Raw genomic sequence first — 20,472 nt, forward strand, 5'->3', positions numbered from 1 at the left:
CAAATATGAATGAACAAAATCTCTAATTTTGAAAAGCAAAGATACGAAGTTTATCCTTTTTCAAATTTGTGTTTTATAGCTAACAAAGGCAGTTGTGAGGAATTACTAAGCTCTAGTAACGGTACTTTAACGGTACTTTTTACAGTACAGAAGCTGCTAATGTTGGGCGTGTCTTACACACGTTACGTCAGAAGGCATTTCCTGTTGGGGCGGGGCACAGTGAGCGATAGCGGACCACTGCGGACCTGTCGCTGCATCTGATTTTAAGAAGAAAAAAAAGACAGAAAGCAAATTCTATTATTTTAGAAACACTGCGGCGTTTAGTGTATAGTCCCGTTGCTATTAACAACGTTGTTCCCTTATTTAATTTGTCCGTTTTCAATGGAGAAAATAAAGATGGAATGATCTGTAAGAAGAAGAATCTGCCGTGACTTCAGCAGGAGAAAGTGTCTCCCGTTGCCAACGGGGCAATTGTTGCTGTCTCAGCTTTACAGATCATTTCAGGGTTTCAAATTAAAGGATAACTTTACGTATGCAGCCTCTGAACAACGCCACGCATTGAAGGTAAATACTTGAAAACTCTTATCGCATCGGCAATGCATAAGTCTGATCACGACCATTCAACTGCATTCATTAAAATATAAACATGTATCATATTTGCATCCAAGGTTGGCTATCCACAATGAGCAAGATGTGCACACGCGTCGTCTTAGAAAGTCTAACCTGAGCTGTATGCAGTACCTAAACTAGCTACATTTGTATTATGTAAATGTTGTCTTATGTCCATTCTGTCAACAAGTAAGGAGTTAAAGCCAAGCTATGGGGCGCTGATTAATTATTGGAAGGAGTGTCATCAGTGAGATTCTGCTTGTTTCAAGCCCTAAGCTCCACTGTTCCGGGACCAAGAGGTTCCAGGTTCAAATCCCCCTATAAAACATTGGCTAATTTAATACATTCTTTAAATAATATATGTATTGTTACATTATAAACAGACAATGACACAACAGTCATCCTGTGATCTCCCAGTACCCATGCACGTCCACCCTTAGGCCCGCTGTATGTGCCAGTAAGGATGCAGTCCACAACAAGTATAACACACCGCCCTCTCCTAGTAAACATCCCGTAGCTCTTCCAGTCTTCAGAGTCGTAGCAGGCAGCCTGCCGAAGGGCACTGCGGCCGGCAGCACCCTCCAGCAGCACGCTCCAGCCTCTCTGATTGGCTCTGAGGTCCTCGCTGCCTGTTTAATCTGGGAGAGAGGATGCCTCGTCCTCATCCTCGCTCGCAAGGACACCTCGGCGGAGCAGACAGACCTCTCAGTAGGGCTGGAGAAGACAGGGTTGGAGTTAGCCTCATTAAGGTGATGGAGGGGAGGGGAGAGGAGGGGGGGATGGAGGACAGGACAGGAGAGGAGAAAGGGGATGGAGGGTATGGATGGAGGAGAGAGGAGGGGGGGGAGGAGGGGATGTAGGGGAGGGAGCAGAGGGTGTAGAGGCTAATTTAGGAGAAGGGAGACTGTGGAAGGGAGGGCCACCAGCTGAAGGGATGTGACCTCCCAGCTCCAGATAGCAGCTGGTGGAAGACTGGCTTCTTGTCTGATTTAGCACCACTATGACAGCAGACCCCCCCACCCCACCACCCCCCACAACAGTTCTTGAGGACGTGTGATGTTTTGTGTGTGTGTGTGTGAAAGAGTGTGGGTTTGTGTATGTGAGTCCTAAGGTTTATGTGACACAAACCTGATGTGTTCCTTTCAAATGGGAGTGATGTGTGTGTGTGGTGATGTGTCTGACAGAAACCTCTTGCTCTCAACTGTCCCTTCCAGATAATTCATGAATGTGAGCTAAAGCATACTAACTCCCGCTCTTAACTGAGGTTGACATCTAGGGAGAAGACTGGTGAAAATACGGTCTGTTAAAACGATTAATCACACGCACACACATACAGATTAAAGGAGAAGGCATGTGGCTTTCTCAGTGCAGAATCAATTCAGGTTAGGCAGAATAAAGAATGAAGGTTCCTGAAGAATTAAGAACCAGACACAGTTCTCACTCAGTCAATCGTTGGCATACAATAACAAATCCTAACTTGAATATGAAGAATCGTGGCTATTCTATTCATGTCTGTTTTGAATATATTTAGTTTAAAATGTGTACTTTCAAAAGCGATAATTGTGGATTAGATGCGTTGTTTGCAGGTTTGTGACCTCCAGAGCAAACTCTAGTAGAACATCGCCCCTCTCTACCCCACCCCCTCTCCTCTCAAGCTCAAAGGCACTGTTGTGATTTTTTCTGACCTCTCTGTTCTAAAAACAGCACCAGAAACGTTGTGTGGAATGAGGTGGTTTAGGCGACCTCTGAAACAGGAGGTCTCACTGCCAAAAATGAGACCAACTTGTTACAGGGGAAGCCAAGAGTAGAGCACAATATTGTGAATCTAGCTGAGTTTAGTTAAGTAGTTGGCAGTTACCCTATCTATTCAAGGAGTTCTATATTGAAGTTTAATAGATCTATGTGGAGAATTCTTTTAATTTTTATATGGTCTATTCTTAAGAATTTTATCGAGTTCTTTTTCAGTATGATTATGTGGTCTTTGTACTGCATAGGCCAACGGTATATTTGTATTTTATGACACTTCTGGACATTTCTGGTATTTGTCTGTGGTTTACATTTACATTTAGTCATTTAGCAGACACTGTTATCCAGAGCAACTTACAGTAAGTACAGGGACATTCCCCCCGAGGCAAGTAGGGTGAAGTGCCTTGCCCAAGGACACAACGTCATATTGCACGGCCGGGAATCGGAAACCTTGTGATTAATAGCCCGCTTCCCTAACCGCTCAGCCATCAGTCCCCCGTATTATCAGTCCCCATGCTGTCATGTGACACACTTCAACACCGTTGTTTATCTGAACACTTCCTGACTGTCTGATGAATCCCTGTGTCCCTATACACAGGGATCTCAGGGTCTGGATGAAAGAGAATATCTCGGAGGCATACATGGGACTCATCCAACTGAGGATGTGTGTTCCGGGTCAGGCCAGGGACTCAGATCACATGATCTGGTCATGCAGCATGACCTCTGCTGAGAGTTCCTCTTGAGTTCTGGAGGTGAACTCATTACTCACCAACACCGCATTTATACATATAGAACCTTTATGTCCACAAGTTTATGTTACCTTGTTGGTCAAAGTTATCTACGGTTTTAAAACATTGTGCAGCTCTTTCAATCTGAGAGGGAACTGGCATTATCAGGGAGTTCAGTAATAGGAAATTACATCTAAATGGAAGGAAACACGCCCTGGATTGGCGAGTGCTTATCTTGCAGTGTCGTATCTCTGGGTAAGCGGATATGGAGGCCTCTGGTTCAAGTGTTGAGCCTCCGGCCTAATGAAACACATCTGGAAGTCATTAACATGCCAGTTTCTAACACTGGGGCCTCAACAGAAGCAGGTTAAAGGTGGCCACCGCTGGCCCTGCCAAGCCGCCGGAAGATCTTAACGACCGGGATCGAGACCCGACTCGGCCGACGGTACAGAGCAAAACACACACGACTACTGTGTCTCCCCCTCTCTCTCCCCCTCTCTCTCCCCCTCTCTCTCCCCCTCTCTCCCCCCTCTCTCTCCCCCTCTCTCTCCCCCTCTCTCTCCCTCTCTCTCTCCCTCTCTCTCCCTCTCTCTCTCCCTCTCTCCCCCTCTCTCTCCCCCTCTCTCTCCCCCTCTCTCTCCCCCTCTCTCCCCCCTCTCTCTCCCCCTCTCTCTCCCCCTCTCTCTCCCTCTCTCTCTCCCTCTCTCTCCCTCTCTCTCTCCCTCTCTCCCCCTCTCTCTCCCCCTCTCTCTCCCTCTCTCCCCCTCTCTCTCCCCCTCTCTCCCTCTCTCTCTCCCTCTCTCCCCCTCTTTCCCTCTCTCCCCCTCTCTCCCTCTCTCCCCCTTTCTCCCCCACAGCTGTTCCCTCTTCTGACGAGTTTAAGTGTGTGTGTTTTTATTAGAAGGAGAGACAGAGAGAGGGAACCTGTCTATCTGGGCATGCCCAGATGAGACAGGACGATGGTGACTCACTAAGCCCGTCCCCATGTTCCCTCCTTGGCCCCGTCACTCTCTTTCAGGCTCCGCTCGGTGCCTCTATTGTAGCCCCCGAACGAACAGACGGACCGATGGGGGTGCTAAGCCGATATTTCTCGTGTAAATATTCGCAGGTTTAAAGAGTATCTGCTGCCGCGCTCCTGGTTTCTGCGAACGGCGAGCCGTTTATTCAGACAACGTTGCGTCTCTCTCTGCGAGATGTCTGGTCATTTCCTCCCCACGTCTCGTCCAGATAGGCTGCTGGGATCCAAGCAACGGTGATGGAGAAGCCTTTCTGCTATGCTGTTCCCAGATCTTAAATCATTGGAATAGCTTGGTTTAAGGCCGCTGATTAGACCCGGTTGCTCAGCATCAACAATAGGCTGGCTTATCTTGCCAGCTTGACATGTAACACATCATGTTAGCTACAGAAGCAAAGGCTTCTCATCTGTATAGCCCTGCCAAGGAGGCTAGATTTAAGCTGTTGCTAGGCAGCAGGCCGGCTTCCTGTCTGGCCTGGAACTACTTCCTGTGCTCCAGCAAAAGGAAAGGACCAACTCCTTGGACCAAACAAATGTGGGTGAGGCTACTGTGCAAGCTCAACGCAACACACTCACAGCTAGCCTATAGTAGACTAGTAGTATAGTAGCCCTTAGTAGACTATGAGCAAGCTAATATGCCCTGATATTCCCCGCTCACCTTGATAAGGCCAATCACTGCTCCTGGCTGCACCTTTAAGGAAGGCCAGCAGGATGAGATCTTATCGCAGGCTTAGCCTCTTGCTCATAGCACCCCTCTCTACAGAACCAACTGTTGATGAGGGGCTTGTGGACAAACTCTGGATTGTGTCTGTGGAAGGTTTCTTTCTCACCAGCCCAGGGGATCACAGAAAGACTGACATCTGTGACCGGTTTCAGTTTTGTTTACAATCAAACGGTCGTGTTTTCATCTGACACATCTTCTGTCCATGTGCCTAAGCAATCATACTTTGAACACTTTGGCATTCCAATGGCATTGGAAAAGCCATTTATTTGTCCCTCTCCCTGCGAATCTCCCGGCCCTAGTCTGGGACACGGGGGGCGTGGGGTCAGGAGTTATGTGTGAGACCAGGTGGTGGTGAGTCAGAAATAGGTATCCTGGCACAACTAGCTCCTACATAGACACGACGCTATGAATAGTTCTTGGTCTGTAGGATTCCTGTTCCCTCACTTTCCCTCTGTGCTGCCCGGAGAAACCAGCCGCATGCTTTAGTGAGCATGTCCACGGTTCTTGGCAACACGGTGTGTGTGTTGGGAACTCCCTGAAGGAGTGATGTCTTTTAGGCCTGTGAAGTGGAAAGAATGCAAAAAGCTAAAGTGCTATTGATTTTCGGAGACTTCGGTGTGCCACACTGAACTGAGGTACATCTGGTCAATATAGTCCTCTAGAAAGACATCTTATTTTATTGCACTTCCAAGCTGTTAAAACTATCTGTTTATGTAAGATGGTATTGAGTTGGATTTGATCAAATTGCATGTTTTTCTGTGGACACAATTACCTTGAATCAAAGAGAAATGTGTAAAAATGTCTACTGTCTCTGTCTCTCTCTCTGTGTCATTGTCTGGGGAGGGTCAGGAATCGAAGGACATGGGGAAGCAGGGAGGGGCGGGGAAAGGGGGAGGGAGGGATAAATGGATAGAGGGAGGGAGAGAGAGAGAGAGAGAGAGAGAGAGAGAGAGAGAGAGAGAGAGAGAGAGAGAGAGAGAGAGAGAGAGAGAGAGGGGGGGGGGGGGGAGGGAGGGAGGGAGGGAGGGAGGGGAAAACCATCCGGACTGTTTGACATTGTTCAGCGTCTGAGGGGCAGCTTATGTGTGTGGGCGTGGACGCGCCACCTTCACTGAAGGGTAGATGTGAGGTCACAGGCGTGGTCAGCATGGCTTCTGAGCAGGGGGGTGGACAGAGAGACTGTGTGGTTGGTGTGAGAGAAAGAGAAAGGGAGGGAGAGAAGAGAGAGGGAGGGAGAGAGAGAAAGGGAGGGAGAGAAGAGAGAGGGAGGGAGAAAGGGAGGAAGAGAGGAAGAGAGAAAGAGAAGGGGAGGGAGAGAAGAGAGAGGGTGAGAGAGAACAACAGGGAGAGAGGGAGGGAGAAAGAAGGAGAGAGTTGTTGAGTGTTTCCTTTGGACTGGAGGCTGCTGCTGTTCTCTGGGACGACTCAGGACCGCCCTGTCCTGTTCCATTCCTTCTTTTCATGGCTGGTGAACAGTTCTCCTCAGTCCGGAAATCTCAAAGGCCTCTCTTTCCCTCTCTCTCTTTCTTTCTATCAATCTCTCTCTCTCTGTCACTCTGATCTTAGCATCAAAGTATTTTTCTCTCTCTATCTCCTTTTCCTTCTGTTTCATTTCCTGCCAAGCTCACTTTCTAGTTCTGGTGGGGATGCTGGGATACCTCTATTGTCCAGCTGCAGCTGGGCATTCTGCTGACGCGTGGATGTTTCAGAGAGAAGCCGGCAGATGACTCTGATGTCTGATGCACAGATCTGCTGTGCTTTCAACACTGAACACGAGTCAAAGGGTTCCTTCAGCTTAGCTCCACCATGCGCTCTTCTCTGTGAGCCATGCAGACCCTCCCATTACTGGGATGTGTGTGTTGTTTAAAGGAAACAGCTACTCAGGAGCAAACAGCAGGTAGCCTAGCAGGGCGACTTGTGGGAGACGGTGTCTGGCAACTGGTGCTTCTAGAAAAAACAGCAGGCAGGGTTCACGGCAGCGAGGGCTTTGGTTTCCCCAAACCAAGCACAGCGATTGCTACTATCTTGGTCTCCAGGAGGATGCAGGGCTTCAGGAATGTCTGTCTGGAAGAAAGAAGGGGAGAAGCTCACTACTCACTACTGTGCTCACTACTGTGCTCACTACTCACTACTGTGCTCACTACTGTGCTCACTACTCACTACTGTGCTCACTACTGTGCTCACTACTCACTACTGTGCTCACTACTGTGCTCACTACTCACTACTGTGCTCACTACTGTGCTCACTACTCACTACTGTGCTCACTACTCACTACTGTGCTCACTACTCACTACTGTGCTCACTACTCACTACTGTGCTCACCATTCATACACCTTTTTGCCAGCTCCCAGACTCGGAGTCTCCAGGAGTCAGTAAAACCTAAAAGGCTGTAGGTGGTGTGTGGTCATATAACATGTTTTCATCTACATGACACCTAGATAGCTTTATTAGTAGACCATAGAATCTGTGTGTGTGTGTGGATATATGAATATATCCACATATTAACAGTTCTGGACTGTTAATCTATTTATGCCTGCATCTCCCAGGGAAAACCCTCCCGACCAGTTTAGTTAAGCCTGCCTGCCTGCCTCCCTGCCTCCGACCAGTTTAGTTAAGCCTGCCTGCCTGCCTCCCTGCCTCCGACCAGTTTAGTTAAGCCTGCCTGCCTGCCTCCCTGCCTCCGACCAGTTTAGTTAAGCCTGCCTGCCTGCCTCCCTGCCTCCGACCAGTTTAGTTAAGCCTGCCTGCCTGCCTCCCTGCCTCCGACCCCAACTCTCCCTGCTGTTGCATAAACTTTTTTACGTTTAACTCGCTTATTGAGTCATCTTTCATGAACCACAGTGAAGATGAAGTCTTGGCAGTCAGGAGGAAAATATTCTAGATGGATCCTATGAACGTCCTGCTCCTTGTCTCCTCCCTGCAGATGAGGGCATTCCACACTCCAGCTGCTCAACCTTTTTAATAGACACCTCGCCGTTGTGTAACAGACATAAGTTGAATGTGATCGGTTATGTAGGGCTCACAGAAAGGGAGAGGGGGAGAGAGAGGCAGATAGGGAGAGGGGGAGAGAGAGAGATGGAGAGAGGGGGAGAGAGAGGCAGAAAGGGGGAGAGAGAGGGAGAACAAGCAGGAACGCTGAAGAGGAAATTACAGAGATTGTGGTTTTCGTAAAAAAATGTAATACTCTCATCAAGCTATAACACAATCCAGAGCTTTTTTCCAAAGCAGCCCTTTTGTGTTGAAAGAGTTTGTGTTTGTAATTGTTGTCTAATGCTGAACCATTAGAGTTACAAACATGTTACAATACCAACCAACCTCTTCTAAATCCATTATCTTTAGTTTACACTGTTAACTGTTGGTCCCTACAGGAACAGGTCAGACAAACAACAGTGATTTTTCCAATATAACAAAACTTGTGTTTGGACAGTTAGGAAACTGAACTCACAGTTTTGATAGGTGAACTATAACGTTAGCCCATGACTGAGGTGTGAGGGGTAACAGTGTTAGTGTGAGAGAGTAGGAGGGGTGTTTCGCTCTGTACAGGAGCACTAAAGCCCTGTGCTGCAGATCTAATCTGGAGGGCCAGACAGGCTGTCTGGCCTGCTATGTTGTGTGTATAAACACACACACACACACTGAGGAATCCTTAACTCAACTCCCGGGAGATTGACTGTTACCGTTGGGCTGTAACAGAAACACATTATTTGAATGTTAATTCTGCACAGCCAGTGTCACATGTCATACCTGCTAAACTGTAGGAGCGTGTCGCCAAACTTGAACTTTGACTGGTTCCAGTCAAAATTCAGTAATCTCTCCAATGTTCATGTGTTTGAGTGAGCAATGTGAACAATGTGCGTTAAAGAACAGCGTGTTAGAGATTAGCTACCGTAGCATGTCTAACCTGGACGGCCTCTGTATGGCGTTATCAGCTCAGCCAATCACGGGTCGCTCTTCATATCAGCTCAGCCAATCACGGGTAGCTCTTTGTATCGGCGCAGGAAATGAGGCTGATACGTTACTCGCATCAATTTGATTTGGACCAAACTCCCTCTTGTACACACACACACACACACACTCACACACACTCACACACATACCGCAGCTCTGTGTTCAGCTCCATAACTGGACACTTGAGTCATATACTGGAACCAGTGTATTATTAGCCCGCAAAGTATTTAAGTCTGTGCCTTTTGAAGGCTCACACATCGATCCTATTTATAAACGCTGGTTATCTTAATGGAGGTGTTTAGGGGGAGCGTGGACAGGGGAGATTGTGAGTCATTTACCTGAACGGGGGGATCAATAGATGCAAACACAGACCCTGAGGAAGCATGTTTACAGGAGATGAAGGGTGGATCGAGGAAAGGAGACAGAAAGCAAAAGAGAGGGAAGCAAGGATGGTAGTTGGTGTTGGCGGAGGTGGTGGTTGTGTTTGGCGCCGGAGGGGTTACAGCCTGCTTTTGATTGAATTGACCCCCACCTTCTCTCTCTACCCTGTGACAGACTAAGAATAGCAAAGCTTCCTGCGACTGGGTAGTTTATTACCTCCAATTATAACCAGTCCATTAAGAGAGCCATTTATCATCGGTGTTGTTGGGTCCTCCAGCTAACAGCATAACAAGAACTTCCTCTGTCAAAAGAAACAAGCTATCTTGTTCCTCACTGCAAGTCTTTAGAGGGCTTCAGGAACCATAACATTACACCCACACAGTATTCACAGGTGTCGTGTTTCAAAAACAACACAGTAAACTGCTTTTTTGTTCTTTTGTTCTTGTAGATGGACCTGAAAATACTTCTGCTATCCACGTTGTTGGGATTTATTTGCGACAGCAGTGCTCAGCAAGGTAAGATGAGTCTGGCCTGCCATCTGGATTCAACCTTGTTAAATCTATTTAGGAGCGGCAAGGGTAGCTTGTTTCTAGAATCCGCAGAGAATCAGCTAACATTATTTGTATTGGATTGCATTCTGTCCTGCTTGTTAGACGGATCAATTCTTCAGTTGGCATCAGTTTTCTGTTCTCGTCTAATGGCAAGACTATAGGATTGCATGAGAAGGAGACATTACAGGATAACGACCAACTACTCAATGTCCCTAGAGGCTGATGAGGAAACGTGCTTCTGTAGCATAATGATGTCATTAAACAGAAGATGCTCCATCTAGCTAAGCATGCTGGGAGATCAGGGACGAACGGAACGTTGGAAATATTCCGTCCCTGGCTCCCGTCACCTGGCCTCGGAACTCTGAACCTCTGAACTGTGAAATATTGGTGCTGGGTGACCAGAATGACATTCTGGCTTCCAGAATGTTCCAGGGAGGCTACAGTGTTTCCTCTCCTGGGCCGGGCTTGTCTCTCTGACCCTGTTTTCTCCCTCCAGAGGGGAACGAGTGCATCAAGGGCAACGCCAGGTACTGCGGGGAGTGTATCCAGGTCGGAGCCAAATGTGGATGGTGTACAGACCCAGTATGTGGACGTTTTTAACATTTTGATTTCACTTACAACACAGACGTTGCACAACCTCAGTTACTAACACAGATAAAGTATGTACTCACCTGTGTACACCCGATTCTTTAGTGTCACACTCAGTCCTGGTAGCTACAGTTCCCAGCCACAACAGGACAGATTCTTCCTAAATCAAGTGTCCTTTTGTGACGGACCTTTCTATGTGCAACGGGAAAGGGGGTGTTTTGTCCCTCGGGAGTTGCCGTAGGCGTGGTGCTGGGGTAAGAGTCAGGTGAATAAAGTGAGTTCGGTTCGAATGCTGGCTCTATGTCTGAAAGAGAAATGCAGTAAAAACAAGTTGTGCTCGAAGACGTTGTCCGTACATTATTATTTACACGACAATATAAAGTGATCTCAAATGAACCCACAAAGAGACGGTTACACTTTTTTGTAACGTTGTTTAAACCTGTTTAAGATTGAAAATATAGACCAAATATTTCCAACGGCCCCCACAGTTTAAGTTATTGCTAGCTAGCTTAGTTAGCTGTCGAGGCTAAGTTAGCTAGCAATATACTTGTAGCAGTGCTACTACCATACTAGTGTTACGCGATAGCCTTCTAATTAGTACATTCTGAAGCCATAATAAAGCATTTGTCGCATAGTTTTTGTCTGTATCGGAAAATATTCATTTGGAATGTTCGAATCACATGTGCGATGTTACACTGTGGCGCCCGCGTTCGAAAGCTCACATAAGTGATGTAATATTAACCGTGCCTCCGGTCTCGCCTCCCAGGACTTTCTGAAACAGGGTGAGGCCACGTCGACGCGGTGCGATGAGATTGAATCTCTGAAGAAGAGGGGCTGCGCCGCCGCCAAGATCGAAGACCCCCGCGGCAAGCAGAATATCCTCCGAAACAAGGCCGTGACCAGCCGCAGTAAGGGGGGAGTGAAGCTGAAGCCGGAAGACATCACCCAGATCCAGCCCCAGAAGCTCAGCCTCGTCCTCAGATCTGGTAGGACGGTTCTGGAACCAAAGAGTAGCCATTCTAAACTCACCTTGTGAACGGTGTGGAACGTTTAATTATTATTATTATTAAACCCTTTGTTACTGGGGAGGAATCTGTCTAGAACTCTCACTTAGATCTGGTGAGAATTCGTTCGAGAACTCAAACTTAGGTGGTTTCCTGTTTTGAGATGTTTCCTACAACAATCTTGCATCCAATTATGTCACATTCCTCTAAAATGAGTATCTGTCATCTCCGAAGTTATGACCTCAATTACAACATTAGGCATATGGAAGCCCTTAGTGTGTTTCTCCTAGTCTTGCGTGTAAAGGACTAATCCTGTACGCGTGTGTGTGAAGGTGAGCCCCAGACTTTCAACGTGAAGTTCAAACGGGCCGAGGATTACCCCATCGACCTTTATTACCTCATGGACCTGTCCTACTCCATGAAGGACGATCTGGAGAACGTGAAGAACCTGGGGACCCGCCTGATGCTGGAGATGTCAAAGATCACCTCCGACTTCAAAATAGGTGACAACTCCTGCCAGGAGACCAGATGAACTGTGACCTCTGTGATGAACTGTGACCTCTGTGATGAACTGTGACCTCTGTGATGAACTGTGACCTCTGTGATGAACTGTGACCTCTCACCCTCCTGCACATGTTTTACTCGGACAGTTAAGCCTTTCAAATTCTTCTGTCTGGTACTTTAAAGGTTCACTCCTCTGCTAGGCCCCCCGAAACTGTGCACACACACACACACACAAACACCCCTACCTCCACACAGCTTGTTGTCAGGCCTGTATGTAGTCTATGGCATATTTTACATTTAACATTTATTCCTTTAGCAGACTCTTTCATCCAGTGCAACAGTCAGACCTCCAGTCCTCAAACTACGGTCTTACAACATGAACACCTCTCTGTCTCGTTGTCCTTGTCCACTGCTTCGACCAGGCTTCGGCTCGTTTGTGGAGAAGACGGTGATGCCGTACATCAGCACAACCCCGGCCAAGCTGCTGAACCCGTGCACCGGGGACCAGAACTGCACCAGCCCTTTCAGCTACAAGAACGTGCTCAACCTCACAGAGGACGGCAAGCAGTTCAACACCCTGGTGGGCCAACAGCAGATCTCAGGCAACCTGGACTCTCCTGAGGGGGGCTTCGACGCCATCATGCAGGTGGCCGTCTGCGGGGTCAGTGCCGTGTACCTAGCACTTTACATGGTCGAGTTTGCAGTTTGGTTTGCTGGGGAAACACGTTTTTGGAAGCTGGTTTGTTTTGGGATGTTTGCGGCTTGTAGTTTTGGATGAATCCGCATAATGAGAGGAGTTTGTTCAGTGTTGGATACTAAACTGTTTTCTCACGAGTCATATTTGACATACTGTACTGTGTTTGTTTATAGTCCCACAGTTCTGCTTCCTCTAGGCTTGTTTATTTTGCTCTCCTGAGTTTCTGTCTGGGGTTGGTGATGGGGTTTGTTTTGATAGTGAGTTAAGAACTCTCACTCTCTCCCCCTCTCTCTCTCTCTCTCTCTCTCTCTCTCTCTCTCTCTCTCTCTCTCACTCTCCTTCTTTCTCACTCTCTCCCTCCTTCTCTCTCTCCTCTCACAGTCCACCATCGGTTGGAGGAACGTTACTCGTCTGCTGGTTTTCTCCACAGACGCCGGCTTTCACTTCGCTGGCGATGGCAAGCTAGGTGGCATCGTCCTGCCCAACGATGGGAAATGCCACCTGGAGGACAACATGTACACCATGAGCCACTACTATGTATGTAGTGTCGCATTGTATGTAAAACCAGCTGTGTATGTGCAGTTCGGCTTTGCTGGCTTCTATAATAAAATATTATTCATTTAGCAGATGCTTTTTATAAAATAAACAATGTCAGGTACAGGAGGGAGTTGAACATGTGACTCCTTGATATGCAGTCAAATGCTTTAACCACAAAGCTATATAGGAACCTCCCTCTATGGCAATATATGTGGGGGAAAGCAGTTACATAACTTATTTTCTTCAGATTTCCTCGGAAATAATCATTCCAGTGATTTATTTCCACATTCCCCCATGTTGAGGCTGACACCCAAGAAACATATACTTGGGTGGAACAAGGCCATGATCTTAAGAGCTTCTCTCTTTTGTACCTCAGGACTACCCCTCGATCGCTCACCTGGTTCAGAAGCTGAGTGACAACAACATACAGACCATCTTTGCTGTCACTGAGGAGTTCCAGCCTGTGTACAAGGTTAGTCCCTCTTCCTCTCTCCATCTGCCCCATCTCTCTCTCCATTTGCCCCATCTCTCTCCATCTGCCCCATCTCTCTCTCCATCTGCCCCATCTCTCTCCATCTGCCCCATCTCTCTCTCAATATGCCCCTCTCTCTTTATTCCCTTGCTCCCTGTCTTTCCACCCCATTTCTCTTTCCCCTTTTCTGTCTCTCTCTCCCTCTCCCTCCCCTCTCTCTCTCTCTCTCTCTCTCTCTCCCTCTCTCCCTCCCTCTTTCCTTCTTTTTCTCGCAGTTTCGCCCTTTGTTGTCCAAGTTTGAAGGTTTTGATGTGGTTGGAGGAGGCCTAAGTGTTTGAGAAGTACAGAAGTCTTTCTGCTGGCCTGCAGCATCTGCCTCTTGTTAGCGGTAGCATTGGCTAGCATCTCTGATAATTTCTTTTTGCCTCACTGCCTTTGATGTCTGATGGACTTGAACAGTTCGATAATGTCCCTTTTCGATGTACAATATGGCCAGTGCTTAAACTTCCAACCTTTTACATAGTGTGACAGTCTAGTTATTTAGATTTTGCTGTTAAGCCTGAATCTGTCTATATCTGCAACGCCATAATAGTCAAATTGTGTAATACATTCTTTCATTATAGTGGTTACTGCATCACTGGGTATCACAGTAAAGATGCACGTCAAGCTAAGTAGGTCAGGAGGAATAGGAAAAACAAATGTGTCCTTGTGAAAAGCCAGGGGAGGGTTTTCTCTGACTCGACCACCCAGATGATTGACTGAGTGGGTTTTATTTCCTTCCAGGAGCTGAAGAACCTCATTCCTAAGTCTGCAGTGGGAACACTGTCTGCTAACTCCAGCAACGTCATCAACCTGATTATCGATGCGTACAACGTGAGGATGGATCTGGAACAGATCTCTTTTCCAGACTTTGACTACTCTTTGACTACAAAATAACCACAACATTTGCTGTTTCTGTTGTTTCATGGTCAGGGTTTCCCGCAGAAAATGTGTTAGTCAAGGTGGTAGGGTGAGATTTGCTGATGGACCGGGGGGGGGTTCTCCTCCAAAAACAAAGTTCTCTAGAGAAGGGAGACTGCCGTGCTAAGGCGGCCGCCTTAACAGCAAAGTGCTGCGGGAAACCCTGATGGTGACAGTCCCTGTATTGACTTTCCTCTGACCATCTCTGTGTGTGTGTCTCTATGATCAGAATCAGAATGGGATTTATTCGCCATGAAAGTTTGCACAGACAAGGAATTTGCTTTGGCAGGAAGGTGCATACAATAAACATATAGGGACCTAAAATTTAAATATGTGGACTATCTATACTAAGGGTACATAAACTAACAGTACTAAGTGGGATTAGAATGATTAAATATACAATAAAATATATATATGATAGGGTTAGGGTTATAATATTTAGAGCCTCTGATCTCCTGGTTTCTCCGGGTGATGACAGTGTTAGACGGTGTGTCTCTCTCCTGGCAGTCTCTCTCCTCTGAGGTGATTCTGGAGAACAGCAAGCTTCCCGAGGGCGTGAGCATGACGTACCAGGCCCACTGCAAGAACGGCGTGGTCAACGAGGGCGAGAGCGGACGGAAATGCTCCAACATCTCCATCGGCGACGAGGTAGGATGACAGTCAAAACTGTTGTCAACATTCATCGTTCTTCTATTCTTCGTTTTTCTATGAGTGAAACTGGGTCAGATGTCAGACGATACATGTTGAGGTGAATTGAGGAAAATTACCCAACGAAGCAGAAGATATTGCAATCAAAAGTCGGCGTAGAAGTGGCCAGTTTCTTTCCGTGTTGGAGCCAAGTCCACCTCTCTCTCTCTCTCTCTCTCTCTCTCTCAGGTGTCGTTCAACATCGGCGTGACGTCGAAGGGCTGTCCCAAGCAGACTGACCCAAGCAAGTCTGAGGTGATCAAGATCAAGCCGCTGGGCTTCACTGAGGAGCTGGAGATCACTCTGAGCTTCATCTGCGAGTGCGACTGCCACAAAGACCGCATCCCCAAGAGCGAGCTCTGCCACAACGGCAATGGCACCTACGAGTGTGGCGCCTGCAAGTGAGTCCTGATCTTCCCGCCGGAACGTCTCTGGTTTGAGGGGACTAGTTCCACAGTTGCTACAGCAACAGGGGAGGTTCTAGTCCATTTCCAGTTACATTAAACATGATTGTTGTCATGCTGCCCCCCCCCCCCCGCCAGGTGTAACGAGGGGCGGATCGGCAGGCAGTGCGAGTGCAGCACCAACGAGGTGTCCAGTGAGGACATGGACAAGAACTGCCGCAAGGACAACGGCACGGACATCTGCAGCAACAACGGAGACTGTGTGTGTGGAACCTGCGAGTGCAAGAAGAGGGAGAACCCTGAGGAGCGCTACAGCGGAAAGTTCTGCGAGTGTGACAACTTCAACTGTGACCGCTCCAACAACAAGCTGTGTGGAGGTAGAGGAGTGTGCGTGTGTGTGTGTGTGAAGCCCTCTGTGACATTGCTTGTAAAAAGCAATGTAGGGAGTCAGATGGCTGAGCGGTGAGGGAATCGGGCTAGTAATCCGAAAGTTGCCAGTTCGATTCCTGGTCATGCCAACTGACGCTGTGTCCTTGGGCAAGGCACTTCACCCTACTTGCCTCGGGGGAATGTCCCTGTACTTACTGTAAGTCGCTCTGGATAAGAGCGTCTGCTAAATGACTAAATGTAAATGTAAAAAGGACAACGCAAATACGATTTGGTCTGTTGCCAGGCCACGGGCGCTGTGAGTGCAGGATGTGTATCTGCGACGCCAACTGGACCGGCAGCGCCTGCGACTGCTCCCTGGGCACCTCCACCTGCCTGGCCTCCAACAAGCAGATCTGTAACGGCCGAGGCACCTGCGAGTGCGGCACCTGCAAGTGTACAGACCCCAAGTTCCAGGGCCCCACCTGCGAAATCTGCCCCACCTGCCCCGGAGTGTGTGCGGAACACAAGTGAGTGTGGAATCTTGCTTTGTCAGCACGGCTCTGTCTGTCAGGGGGTAGGTGTGTGTGTGTGGTCTGTAACAGAAGCCCTTCCCTGCAGGGAGTGTGTCCAGTGCAAGGCCTTTGGGACTGGAGAGAAGAAGGACAACTGTGAGAGAGACTGTAGCTACTTCAACCTGATCAAGGTGAAGGACCGCGACATGCTGCCCCAGCCAGGCCAGGCCTTCCCCCTCATGCACTGCAAGGAGAGGGACGCCAACGACTGCTGGTTCTACTACACATACGCCGTCAACAACAACACCGAGAAGGAGGTGCACGTGGTGGAGACGCTGGGTGAGAGGACGGGGGTGGATGGAGGGGGGGAGGGAGGGAGGGACGGTCGTGTTGTTATTCTGTAGCTGGAGTCCTGAGGTTTTTGTTTTTAAATACTATTTTCCAACCCAAGAGGAAGGTAAACATAGCTCAGCTCTCTACCCAAGATAACATTTATTTTTCCATTTTCCTGGTACAGGAAGGGTAATTGATTGTGTGTGTCCATGTTGTCTAGACTGTCCCTCCGGCCCACCGATCATCCCCATCGTGGCGGGTGTGGTGGCGGGCATCGTTCTGATTGGCTTAGCCCTGCTGCTCATCTGGAAGCTGCTCATGATCATCCACGACAGGAGGGAGTTCGCCAAGTTTGAGAAGGAGAAGATGAACGCCAAGTGGGACACGGTAAGAGAGAGGAGAAGGAAGGGTTAGGGTCCAACCACCTCAGAGAACACACAGTCTACCAGAGACACAAACCAAGGCTCACCTCAGAGAACAGACAGTCTACCAGAGGCCGAGGCATTGGAGTGAGAGTGGGCAGTTTGAAAACGGGTGTAGCTGTGGCTGAATGTGGTTGCTGTTGCGGGGTACAGAGCGACAAGTGGATATACAGAATACACCGAGGGACTGGCAGGGGGCGCAGAGGGGAAGGAAACATCGTGGGGATCTGCTGTGTCATGACAGGGATGTGAAAGTAGTGTAGATTCCCGGGCAGCATTCCCATTTGCCATATCTCCAGCAGTACAAGGTTGGTGAACTTCTCAAGAGAGAGCTGTGTTTCAGAGTACAACAACAGCCACTTTGACGGTTTCTCAATATTGTTCCACCCTCCCCTTGCATTCTCCTAATTCCATTGAATCTTCTGCTTTCAAAAAAATCTGGTCAACATTGGGACTGAGTGAGACAAGGGACTTTTTTGGTCATCTTAGACACCCTCATCAGACCGCGCTCTTTTCATGGGTGGGGCCAAAGACCCCTCCTCTTTCTCACGTCTCTCCACCAGACAAGGTTAACAGTATGCTTCCGCCTAGTGTTGAAATACTGGTACTGCAGTTAGATGTCAAAATGCAACCACTGAACTTATGTCTAGGGTTTGATCAGTCAGTTTGTCGTGACCACACCCAAGCCTTCCACATGGGTGAGGTGGAGTCCATGGGCAGGGTACCAAGGCCTCACAACCCTCTCATTGTGGCCAGTGAATCATACCCACTACACAAACAAACTTGGAGACCGATATGCCTCGACTGAGAGTTAAATGGCTGGATCATTGATGAGAAGGTTGAGGTCTGTGTGGGTTGTCATGGTGATGGGAAATAGTGACGTCAAGGTGTGGGGTAAACATTTTAATTACCATTGCCTATTTTCACTACACCTATTTCTGGAGTTTTATTTCAAGGTATTTTATTTAACATAAAAATCTATATTAATCTCCTTGTTTAATTCTGGGTCTTTTCTCATTCCTCTCTGACTCTGTTTTTCATTCATGCTTTTCCCTTTCTCTCCTCGGTCTCCTTATCCTCTGAAAACTGTACTTCCTTCTCTACAAATAGCAAGAGAATCCTATATACAAGAGTCCTATTAATAAGTTCCAGAATCCAAACTATGGGCGTAAAGCTGCAGTTCTATAAGTTTGTATTTCTTTCCTCAGCACGTCACCCCTTTTTCTGCATGTGATCTTGTGTGTGTGTCTCTGTGTGTGTGTGTGTGTGTCTCTGTGTGTGTGTGTGTGTGTGTGTCTCTGTGTGTGTGTGTGTCTCTGTGTGTGTGTGTGTGTGTGTCTCTGTGTGTGTGTGTGTGTGTCTCTGTGTGTGGCTTTATTCTATCTCATCTGACTTCTCTAATGTCCCTGTTTCTTTTATCTAATTAGATGTTTGGTTAAAATGATGTAAACCTTACATACGCTGAGCAGTGCATGTTGTGCAAAAAACAACATTCACTTCCAGCACAGGAACCTGTTTTATTTTCAGTCTGCATCATTGGTGCTGTTTAATATGGTTCTGAAAGTGTGATTAAAATAGCATGTTGTGTTGTTGTGGTGTTCATTTGTAATAAGCCATAACAAGTTTTAGATGGACTTCGCAAAAATCCTCTCTTAAGGTGTTAATAGCACAAATATTTCACATTTAAATGGCAATGAGTGTGTGTTTCAACATATGGTTGCTACTGTGTAAAGATGCTTTTTGTGAATAAACCATTGGGTTCATATGTTTGACACCCACAGTTTTGCCTTGTCCAGCAACATAATTCAGACCTAATGTCTGGACCAATGACCTAACTGTTTCCCTTGTGTATTTCAGGGTGAAAACCCCATCTACAAGAGTGCTGTTACAACCGTCATCAATCCTAAATATGAAGGCAAATGAGCTCCTGGAACTACGCTGTTCATTCAGAGGCCTCGGGTGTTAGTGTCAAGTCTGGCATGTTGTTTTTGTTTTGTCGCTTGGTTGTTATAACACATTTAGCCACTACACTTTCATTAACTAATGAATTCACTCATAATTTCATTTCTTTGCGTTGCGTTCTGACATGTGTACAGTGTGTGTTGTAATTGTATATACGTACTTTTAAGTGCACTTTGTTGCAGAAATTGAAATGTCATTTGCCACAGGACTGGTATAGGCAAAATGTTGTGCTTTTTCCTCAAATAATGTGGATATGAACTTTCCAAAAGGACCTCCTGTTAGTGTGAGGGACCTAATCTGAACTTAAAACAGATTTTCTGCAATGTTGTCCCAGAGTTTGCAATCATTCATATGGACAAACTAATGTGTGTATGTGTTTATACATTAGACATCCCATACGATACTTGGATCATTGTTGTATCAAGGTTGTATGCAAGGTTGTATGCAATCATAAAGCCAGTCAATGGTTATTGTCTTGGTTTGCTGTTGTGTAGGGTTACATTGTGACCATACAGTAGCTAAGATTTTCATATGAGGTGAGGTTTTATTTTACGGAGATGGAATGAAACATTGAGCCAGAATTTTACAAATTTGGGTCTGTAACTTTCATCCAATTTTGATTAATCTTTGCATTGAACAACTGTCTGTTATTTGAAGGAATTAAAAACATATTTGTATTATTCGTACAAAGTAAAAACATTTGTAAAATCCATTCTCTAAATTATTGAAGGTCAAATTCGATTTATTTCCAAGATGTATTTCGAGGATAATAATGAGCTTTCATATGAATATGTTTTAATTCTGTCTCAGGTGTGAGTGCTCCAATGCTGCCTTATCCTTTGTGTATCTCTGTTGCCAATTGTGAGCTTATTGTGACCTTAAGGAGATGGCTATAGCCCAGTGGTTAGAGCATTTGACTGCAGACCAGGTGACAGGTGCAAATCCTTCACTATGTTGCTATGGATACAAGCGTCTGCTAAATGAACAAACTATTATTATTACATTATTGTAGTTCTGAAGACATTATCTACATCATTCTATACTGTACTGTACATAGCCCTGCAGCTGCTGGTTTTATAATTTTTCAAGAGCTGGGAAGGGCATTGTCTCCTAAACACTATACTATGGCTCAAGCACCACGTCATAATTGTTTTCACATCATAAATATTTGTTATCCTCTCCAAACGCTGTTTTTGAATTTATTTATTAAATAAAATTTCTAAATTGTATGGTACTGATTTATTGATGGAGCACACAGTCACGCACCTGCCGAGGTAGACGACAACCAATGACAAACGTTTCAAAAGGTTTAAAAAAAA

General features: G+C 46.9%; 1 protein-coding gene across 3 annotated transcripts; it reads left to right on the plus strand.

Annotated features, from left to right (window-relative positions):
* The first annotated feature begins 218 nt into the window (after window positions 1–218).
* On the plus strand, window positions 219–19,567 carry itgb1a (integrin, beta 1a). Of its 3 annotated transcripts, none has more exons than XM_062479905.1 (17): window positions 219–564; window positions 9,600–9,666; window positions 10,199–10,284; window positions 11,057–11,276; window positions 11,627–11,797; window positions 12,221–12,459; window positions 12,877–13,032; window positions 13,409–13,504; window positions 14,288–14,377; window positions 14,972–15,112; window positions 15,341–15,552; window positions 15,694–15,932; window positions 16,229–16,451; window positions 16,543–16,775; window positions 16,990–17,156; window positions 18,302–18,379; window positions 19,049–19,567. In XM_062479905.1, the coding sequence occupies exons 2-16, from the start codon at window positions 9,600–9,602 to the stop codon at window positions 18,377–18,379; spliced, it is 2,418 nt and encodes an 805-aa protein (XP_062335889.1). In that variant the 5' UTR covers window positions 219–564; the 3' UTR covers window positions 19,049–19,567. The 3 variants fall into 3 exon arrangements, with proteins under 3 accessions (XP_062335889.1, XP_062335892.1, XP_062335890.1); XM_062479906.1 differs by lacking the exon at window positions 219–564 and adding an exon at window positions 5,255–5,457; XM_062479908.1 differs by lacking the exon at window positions 18,302–18,379.
* Window positions 19,568–20,472: the final 905 nt, after the last annotated feature.

Source organism: Osmerus eperlanus, chromosome 15 (assembly GCF_963692335.1).
Source record: "Osmerus eperlanus chromosome 15, fOsmEpe2.1, whole genome shotgun sequence".
In the NCBI taxonomy this organism is placed as follows: Eukaryota; Metazoa; Chordata; class Actinopteri; order Osmeriformes; family Osmeridae; genus Osmerus; species Osmerus eperlanus.